The following is a 10,131-nucleotide window of genomic DNA, read 5'->3' on the forward strand; positions in this document are numbered from 1 at the left end:
ATTTGGAATCGTTCAAATATGTGACAGAAAGCATTCATTTTTTAGTGTACTACTGCTGTGCTACGTGCATGGTACTGTGCTGTGACATGATGCCTTGTGAAGTAATGTCTGATAGTAGTACACCATCTAAATATTTCTACAGAAGCTTCACAGATAAAATCCATGTCGAATACAAAGCAGTAGTTCTGCTCGTATAACGGAGTTAGAATAGTTGAAAAAAAAACAAGTATACAGGGAATCAGAACAATGACCATTTTGTTATTGCTGCCCCATCTTGGTGTCGTTTCATACTAATAAATCATTAGAAAAAATGTTATAACACTTCAATAAAAAACATAAATAGAAATCATGATGTTGGTTCCATGGAGTATAAATCAGGATGACGATTCCATAGGTGCTCGATGAGGTCTTCTTTCAACTGGAAATGTGTTGGCTTGTCTCTGATCTTTTTATGAGCTTCAATAAATTCAGCTAGTGTGCGAGTAGGCATGCCATGACCAGGCTGCACATTTTCACCAACATCCGGGAACCGCTCATCAGGGTCGACAACTCTCTCATCTTCAACAATCATATTGTGCATGATAACACAAGACCTCATGATCAATGCAAGTGTCTCCCTGTCCCAAATGCGACCTAGATGACGAATAATGGCAAATCTAGAATGAAACACCCCAAAAAACCTTTCCACATCCTTCCTTGCTGCTTCTTGTGCTCTTGCAAAATATTTCTGCTTGTTTCCCATAGGACATGAGATTGTCTTCACTAAAGTCGCCCATGTGGGGTAAATACCATCGGCGAGCAAATACCTCATCTTGTAGTCATGGCCATTAATGGTATAGTTAACCTCTGGAGCTTTACCTTCGGCCAGGTTGTCGAACAATGGAGACCGATGAAGAACGTTAATATCATTATGAGAACCAGGCATCCCATAAAATGCATGCCAACACCAAAGATCATGAGATGCAACAGCTTCTAAAATGATAGTTGGCCTGTTCGTATGCCCCTTATACTGGCCCTGTGATTGCATTGGACAATTCTTCCATTCCCAATGCATACAATCGATGGACCCTAACATGCCTGGAAAACCCCTTTTCTCATTGACCGCTAGCAAGCGTGCAACGTCAGCCTCAGTTGGGTATCTCAGGTATTCAACTTCAAATATTTGTACAACTGCAGTAACGAACTTACGTAGACTCTCAAGTGCAGTGCTTTCGCCAATGCGAATATACTCATCTGTAGCATCAGCAGAAACCCCATATGTGAGCATACGAAGAGCAGCAGTGACTTTCTGGAAGCAACTCAGACTGAGCACACCTGCCGCATCCCTTTTCTGCACAAAGTAATGATCATGTGCTTCAACCGCATTCATGATGCGTCGGAAAAGAGGCTTGCTCATTCTAAATCTGAACAAAACAAACAAAAGTTGAACACATCAAAAAATAGACAAAGACTATGAATGAATATAATGTCAAAGAATAACAACCTCCGACGGAATAAATCATCTCCATACGTCGGATTATCCGCCAAATAATCTTGATACATCCTCCGGTGGCCGCCTTCTCTATCGCGAAAAATAACAGCATGCCCAGGGACCGAACCACCATGTATTCGTTTGCTTTTATGCAAAAACGCGCGCACAATCGAAACAGCTACGAAGATGTCGTAGTCCTCGTCGTCCGAAGAATCGTCATCCAATTGCTTTTGAAGACGTGATCTAGAAGCCCTCAACTAAGATAAATTGCACAGCTCAGAACATAAAACAAAGTAAATATGAATTAGATCAACATATTAATCTACCAAGATGAAACCTTTGTGATGCGCCGTGCAACGAGGCTTGATCTGTTCTCGGGAAATCTGGACTCCATCTATGCCGTCGCTGGATGAAGCCTTGTTCACGCACGAGGAGCAGGTCACTGGAAAAGCCAGCCCGCCGAGCGGTGCCGCCTGCCGCTGAACGCGACACCGTCCAGACTGAAGTCGCTGGACTTCACGCGATTGGTGAGCCTACGACTTCAAATCGCTGGATGTTCGATGGACTTCACGCGATTGGCGGCGGCGTTCACGAAATTTGGCGGCAACGGAATGACGAGGCGCGCGAAAGACGGCAAAAAAAAATAGGACTTGGCAAAATGCAAAACGGTTGGAAATCATACCTTTCGGGACTTTGCAAATTCATTTGGGACTTTGCAAATTCACACAAATGCAAAACTAAAAATGCATAACCCTTAGAGATGCTCTTAGTATCTCTCGTCATATCCACATGATAGGGAGAAAATGAGCGTGTGCTTTTCGTTCAAACAAGGTCTATTCCCCCTTGATTTTCAGTCCTCTAAACAAACAAACCTTTTTCTTAACTGAACAAGACCCTAACCGGGCAACACCATCTATTTATGTTGACATGCTTGTTTATCCATGTATGTAGTAATGTACAACTTAAAAAATTTGAGTATCAATCTGAATCCCATATTTTTTATCTTTTGCAGTGCTTGGCAAGTTGCTAGGGAGGCCATTCGTGATGATGGCCATCAGAGCTTATCCATGTGTTATTGATCTGTTGCATTGCTTTCTCCTCTAGGCCAGTCTCTATAGCATCTCATCGCTAATGGTTGAGTTCTCAGGATACCATGTGGCTGGTTATCTAGCATTTGTTGGCTTCTCAGTTTTTTGCTCAATTCCTCCATAAGACAGATACCACACAAGTGTAGTCATACAGAAGCATATTCGCACCAACAAAGGAATTTTTTTTTGTGTCATTATGAAACTGCATGTATGGCAAGGGGGCAAGAGTAGAGAGCTGTCACACCCAATTTCAAGGATAAAATTGAATGCAAAACCTTATGTGTGCCCAGAGATCAATCACACATAAGCCGACAAATTATAGGGAGTATCATCACAAGTATCTATTACATAACGATATAACTCATAGTCTTTACAAAAATATAGCGCAAAATAAAAGATAACTCTTGCATGGAAGCTCCATCACACAGGCACGTCAACTGGTTGACCACAAGTCTAGAAATCCTCAGGGAAGTACTGATAGTAGTGATTACCCATGCCATCTGTTACCCATCCGGGATTTTTATCCAAATAAAGAAAATAAACAAGTGTAAGTACACCTCGTACTTAACAAGTATAACAGGGGGTTCATGAGGCTCAAAGGTTAGACACTGGTTCAACTGCATGTAGCTTTTAGTTGTCACAATTTTAGCATAAGAGTAGCATCAAGTTGGCAAGACCCAAAATAAACTCATGATCAGATAAAGTGAATAAAGAATAGCATAAACAACATATTAACAATAATAACATTTAATGACTTGCCATTAGTGATTATTTATTCTGTATTGGTCCAAGGCCGCTCGTGACCGTGAGCACGGCTGATATATCAGTTTTACACTCTGCAGAGGTTGTACACTTTCACTGTGAGTCGTGATTTACCCTTTCGCCCGAGGTGATCAGCCCCTTAGCCCACTCCCAAGGAAGACCGGCAGGGTTCACTATGAAGCCTTTCAAAGGTTCGTCTAACAAGTTAGGGCCGCTAGGTTTCGTTAGTCAGTCCGTGTGACTCACCCGTAGGAATCCACGGTCTGCTATCCCCCACTTGCGCCACAAGGGTAACCACTAACAAGCTAGAAAAGGTCCTCATACTGAGCTAAAGCCAGAGCCATGTAGCCCTCACAGTTGTACTGTATGTCCCGGATGGTCAGATACAAATAAGTCCTTATGGAGAGAAACTAGAGCACCATAAGATAGCCCAATGCTCCAGCCCTGTTTTTCCAACGTTGCTAAAAAGTCATCTTTTAATGTTTATTGCATAATTCTTTAGTCAAATTACAAGATCATGGTTTAGTGGAGCACTAGCATAAGCTACCCAATGCATAACCATAGGTGACAAGGTATAAGATCAATACTAGGAAATCCTTATCAAGGGGACACATGCAATATGAATTAAGTGATTAAAGTTATTAGGAAACAAGGATGATCCCATGCTATACTTGCCTTGATCACACTGGTCCTGCTGATCCTGCTCGTAGTAGTACTCTTGCTCACCCACGAACTGCTCACCGACTAATCGTAACCACCACATCAACAGCAATCATCCAAAGACAATCATGCAAAGCAAACAAGCCTATTATTAGAACAGTACACCAACAGTAATAAATAAAGATAAAAAGTTTATAAAACGAATCTACATCGCTCTACGATCACACAGACGTAAAGATCACGAAAATCGGAGTTATAACGAAGAAGTTATGATTTTCCTAAGATTTCCTTTAAATAAATAATAGATTAAATCTAAACTCAGATTTAAAAAAGTTGAAAACTTGTAATACAGTAGCATTAGACTATAGATTAAGCGAAAACGAATCTAACGCAACTTGAACGGATTAAATCGGAGTTAAAACGAAGTTTTTATGAGCAAAATAGATTCGATGGCAAAACTGTAAATCTGAGAAACTATTTTTGAACTGCGTGGCTGAAATACGTTTTCCAACTTAGAAAGCGTAAAAGGGGAAAGCGTAAACGGACCGCGGGTTAGAACATTAAAAAACTCGGGGGTTTTTCTGCAAAATAGCCGGCCGAAGGGGTATCCCTCGATCTCGGCCGTTGGATCTCAACTCGGTGGTCAGGATTAGATCGGGTGGGGAAGGGGAAACCGGCCGGCCGGAGCGGAGGTCGGCCGCGGCGGCGCCATGGCCGAACATGGCCGGAGCTCGCGGTGTGCGCGATTTAGGGCATGAATCGGTGAACCGAAAGCATAGAGACGTAAAGAAACTTACCGCGAGCTCACCTCGGGCTAACACGGGGTCACGGGGTGGTCGGAGTGCGTCCGCAACGGAGAACGGCGGACGGTGGCCCTGGAAGAAAGTTCGGCGAGCGTTAGCGGTGGGTAGAAAACAGTAGAGCGCGAAGGGAAAGTCTCTGCGACTTCGCACAACGAAAACGAAACCCGGCACGTCGCTTGCGGAGGCTCGAAGGCGCTGCAGCGGCGGATTGGGTCACGGCGGATCTCGGCGGCGAGCTTGAGCGAAATTCGACGCGGTGGCTGCGGCTCGGGATGAATTGGGGGGTTGCGAGGCTTCGGGGCGGTATTTAAAGGATGGGAATCGGGCGAAAACGAGACTCCTCGCGCGAAACACGCGCGCGGTTGCGGTGTGGCTCGTGTCCGGCTTGGACTCGAGGTAGAAGATGAGCCCGACAGGTGGATCCCACCTGGCAGTGACGCGGAGAGCGGGGCCGCTCTGTCAGCCGCTGAAACGAGGAGGGGAGAGGAGGCGCGCGGCGCTGGCTGTCCTCCTGGGCCGCGAGGTGGGCCGAGCTGGTGCTGGGCCAAAACAAGAAGAGAAAGGGGGCAGGCAGGCCGCGGGGGGGGGGGGGGGAAGAAGAGAAATGGGCCGAGCCCAAGACAGGGAGGGAGAGAGGAAATTCTTTTCCATTTGCTAAATTCATATTTTGCTCAAATCTTTTGAAAAGGATTTCTGAAACCAATTTAAATTTAAAGAAGTTCCACTCAATAAAATACATGCAGCAGCATGAATGCACACACATGTTTCTAGACCTTATAATGGATTTTATTTCAAAAAAATTATTTTCTTACTATTTTTCAGTGCTCACATCAAATAATTAATTCAATTAGCCTATTTGAAAAAAGTGAAATTTTTAGGGTGTTGCAATTCTACCCCCCTTAAGATGAATCTCGTCCTCGAGATTCGGTTGGTGCTTACTCAAACAACTGAGGATATGACTTTCTTAAATCTTCTTCTCTTTCCCACGTAGCCTCTTCCTCGGTATATCTATTCCACTGCACTCTGCACATTCTGATGACCCGACTCCTAGTGACTCTTTCTGCCGATTCCAAAATTCGGACCGGATATTCTTCATAAGTAAGATCCCCTTTAACAGTTAATTCCTCTATCGGTATCTGCTCTTCTGGCACCCGCAAGCACTTCTTAAGCTGTGACACGTGGAAGACATCATGCACTCCTTTTAAACTCTCAGGCAGTTCCAACTGGTATGCCACTTCGCCTCGCCTTTCCAACACTCTGAAGGGCCCAATATACCTTGGTGCTAACTTCTCTTTCATGTTAAATCTTGTCACACTTCTCATAGGAGAAACCTTCAAATACACATAGTCTCCTATTTCAAAGGCCAACTCTCTTCTTCGTGTATCAGCATAACTCTTTTGTCGGGACTGTGCTGCTCTCAAGTTCTCCCTGATTATTCTCACTTGCTGTTCTGCATCCCGTAACACATCTGGTCCAAACACTTGTGTTTCTCCCGCTTGATTCCAAAACAACGGGGTCCTACACTTCCGACCATACAAGGCTTCAAATGGTGCCATCTGGAGACTTTTCTGGTAGCTGTTGTTGTATGAAAACTCTGCATATGGCAAACTCTTATCCCAACTCATTCCATACTGCAAAGCACATGCCCTCAGCATATCCTCCAAAATTTGATTAGTCCTCTCAGTCTGCCCATCGGTCTGAGGATGGTATGCTGTACTAAAATTCAGCTTAGTCCCCAGAGACTCATGCACTTTCTGCCAAAAGTGAGATGTAAACTGGGTACCTCGATCAGATACTATCTTCTTGGGGACCCCATGCAAACACACTATTCTCTCCATGTACAACTCAGCCAATTTTGGTCCACTATATTTGGTCTTGACCGGGATAAAGTGAGCGACCTTTGTTAACCGATCCACTATTACCCATATAGAGTCATAACCTTTCTGAGTGCGGGGTAATCCCACTATGAAGTCCATACCAACTTCCTCCCACTTCCACTCAGGGATCTTCATTGGTTGCAACAATCCTGCCGGTCTCTGATGTTCTGCTTTGACCCTCTGGCAAGTATCCCATAAAGCGACATACTCAGCAACATCTCTCTTCATGCCATACCACCAATACTTCTCTTTTAGGTCTAGGTACATCTTAGTGCTGCCAAGGTGTATAGAATAAGCGGACTCGTGTGCCTCCCACAGAATTGCCTCTCTAATAGACCGATCCTCAGGCACACATAGCCTTTTCCCAAACCATAGTGTCCCATTATCATCCATTCGGAATCCTGGTGCCTTTCCGATCACTATGTTTTCAGCTATCTCCTTCAGCTTTTCATCCTGTAACTGACCCTTTCGTATTTCGTGCTCCAAGGTAGGTTCTATTACTAACTCCATTGCATTAATAACAAAACCCAAGTTCAGATGTGAAATTTCAGCACACAACTCTTCAGCCATAGAGGCTATTTGCACCTCGTTGGCATAGCTCTTCCTGCTTAGAGCGTCAGCAACCACATTTGCTTTCCCCGGATGGTATTGTACCTCCAAATCATAGTCCTTGATCAGTTCTAACCACCGACGTTGCCTCAAATTCAGATCCGACTGTGTGAATATATACTTCAAACTCTTATGGTCCGTGTATATGTCACTCTTATGACCGATAAGATAATGTCTCTAGATCTTCAAGGCATGAACCACTGCGGCTAACTCCAAGTCATGAGTAGGATAATTCAACTCATGCTTCCTCAACTGTCGGGATGCATATGCCACTACTCTTCCTTCTTGCATAAGAACACACCCAAGTCCTAGATGGGATGCATCACAATATATGGAGAAATTCTTGCTTAGATCTGGCAGTACTAACACTGGAGCTGTAGTCAACCTCTTCTTCAACTCCTCGAAATTTTCTTGACACTTATCAGACCACACAAACTTGGCGTTTTTCTCAAGCAGGGCTGTCATTGGTTTGGCAAGCTTGGAGAATCCCTCAATGAACCTTCGGTAATAACCAGCCAATCCCAAGAAACTGCGGATTCCACTCACATCTGTAGGTGGTTTCCAATCGAGCACATCCTTCACCTTGCTTGGATCCACCGCTATTCCTCCATTAGAGACAACATGGCCTAGAAAGGAAACTTCCTTCAACCAAAACTCACACTTACTCCGTTTAGCATATAACTTGTGTTCCCGAAGCTTCTGCAAGACTAACCTCAGATGCTCAGCGTGCTCTCGCTCAGTCTTGGAGAATACCAATATGTCGTCAATAAACACCACCACAAACTTATTAAGAAACTCTATGAACACCTTATTCATCAGGTACATAAAGTAAGCAGGAGCATTGGTCAGACCAAAAGACATCACTGTGTACTCATACAAACCATACCGGGTTGTAAATGCTGTCTTTGGTATATCAGTGGCACGAATCTTCAGCTGATGGTACCCAGAACGAAGATCAATCTTGGAAAACACACAAGCACCTCTCAACTGATCAAACAAATCATCAATTCTAGGCAATGGGTATTTATTCTTGATTGTGACCTCATTGAGTGACCGGTGGTCTACACACATCCTCTGTGTACCATCTTTCTTATCGACAAAAATCACTGGTGCCCCCCAAGGTGAAGAGCTAGGACGAATGAAACCTTTTTCCTGCAACTCCTTTATTTGTTTCTTAAGTTCTTCTAATTCTTTAACCCCCATTCTATATGGACGTTTAGCTATAGGTGCAGTGCCAGGTAATAATTCAATAATAAACTCAATGTCACGGTTGGGTGGCATACCTGGCAAATCATCGGGGAACACGTCTGGGAACTCATCAACAACCAGGCCCTCCTGATTGACACTGTTATCAAGCTGGTTCACTGTAGCTGTCGGCTGAGGCTGAACTGCAACTTCCACACAGATCCTGTCCCCTTTTGGTGTTGTTAGTGCAACTGCCTTTCCTTTACACTGAATTGATGCATCTTGTTGTTTCATCCAATCCATTCCCAGAATCACATCTATACCAGATGCTCTCAACACAATCGGGCTTATCTTGAACTCTATCCCCCTTAGGTTTAAAGTAAGTGGGAGGCAACTATAAGCAGCTTGCATACTTCCCCCCGGTGAATTTACTAATATGGGATTCTTCATGGCACATAAGGGTAAGCTATGTATTCTAACAAATGCTTGTGATATGAAAGTATGCGAAGCTCCAGAATAAAAAAGAACAGATGCGGGGATAGAGTTGACTTCGAACGTACCGAGCATAACTTCCGGTTCCTGCTGTGCTGTCTCAGAGGACATATGGTTCACCCTTCCAGTATTGGGAGCTGACTTCTGGTTGCTATTTTGCTTCTGGGGGGTCTTCTGATTTTGCTTTTCAGGGCAGTGATATGACAGGTGACCCTCTTTACCACAGCGGAAGCACTTGTTGGGGGTGTTAGGGGCACTAGTCTTCATTGGAGTGTTGCTGGGCGTACCCTGGCGTGACGTCTGCTGATTGCCCTGCTGCTGATTTTGCTGATACTGCGGGCGCTGCTGGAACTGATTGCGCTGGGGGTACTGACCACGATTCCACTGTGAAGGTGGTCCTTGGTACCTTTGCTGAGAACCTTGCTGCTGGTTGGTGCGTGGGCGAGTATTACTTCCGGAGGCCTGTCCCTGCATCCTCTTCCTTTTAGCATCCATCTCCTTGCCCTTGTTATCCACCACGATAGCACGGTTCACAAGCGTCTGATAGTTCGGGTATTCATTGGACATCAGCTGGAGTTGGAGCCCATCATACAATCCCTTCAAAAAGAGGCGCTGTTTATCAGCATCATTAGCCACCTCACTGGGAGCATAGCGCAACAACTGAGCAAACTTGTCCCTATACTCTGGAACTGTCATAGATCCCTGCTTCAAATTTCGGAACTCCTCTGCCTTCAGTTCTATTAACCCTTCTGGTATGTGATAGGACCTAAAGTTCTCCTTGAACTCCAGCCATGTGATACCAGGTGCATTGGGAGGTCGTCCATATTCAAACGACTCCCACCATGTCTGAGCTTCTCCCTGAAGTTGTCCAGATGCGAACAACACCTTCTGCCTATCATCACACTGTGCCATGTTGAGTTGCTTCTCCACTGCGCGAAGCCAGTCATCTGCCTCCAGTGGGTCAGTAGCATGTGTGAACACAGGGGGATGTCCTTTCAAAAATTCACCCGCTTATCACGTGGTGGTGCCCCTCCGATTGGATGATTCTGTTGGTTGTTCACCAGGGCTTCCATAAGCTGCGTCTGGATTGCTAGTAGCTGCTCGATGGTGGCGCGTGGGTTGAGTGAGACACCCCTTCCACGTCCTCTACCTCTTGGCGGCATCTGTCATAACATTAAAACTTT

At 44.8% G+C, this 10,131-nt stretch overlaps 1 protein-coding gene across 1 annotated transcript; it reads right to left on the bottom strand.

Annotated features, from left to right (window-relative positions):
* On the bottom strand, positions 246–1,758 carry LOC8084229. Its single transcript, XM_021446688.1, has 2 exons — positions 1,484–1,758; positions 246–1,403 (listed from the first exon to the last, which is right to left on the bottom strand). Exons 1-2 carry the CDS (start codon positions 1,540–1,542, stop codon positions 347–349), a joined length of 1,116 nt encoding a protein of 371 aa, XP_021302363.1. The 5' UTR covers positions 1,543–1,758; the 3' UTR covers positions 246–346.

The sequence above is a fragment of the Sorghum bicolor genome, chromosome 8 (assembly GCF_000003195.3).
Source record: "Sorghum bicolor cultivar BTx623 chromosome 8, Sorghum_bicolor_NCBIv3, whole genome shotgun sequence".
Lineage (NCBI taxonomy): Eukaryota > Viridiplantae > Streptophyta > Magnoliopsida > Poales > Poaceae > Sorghum > Sorghum bicolor.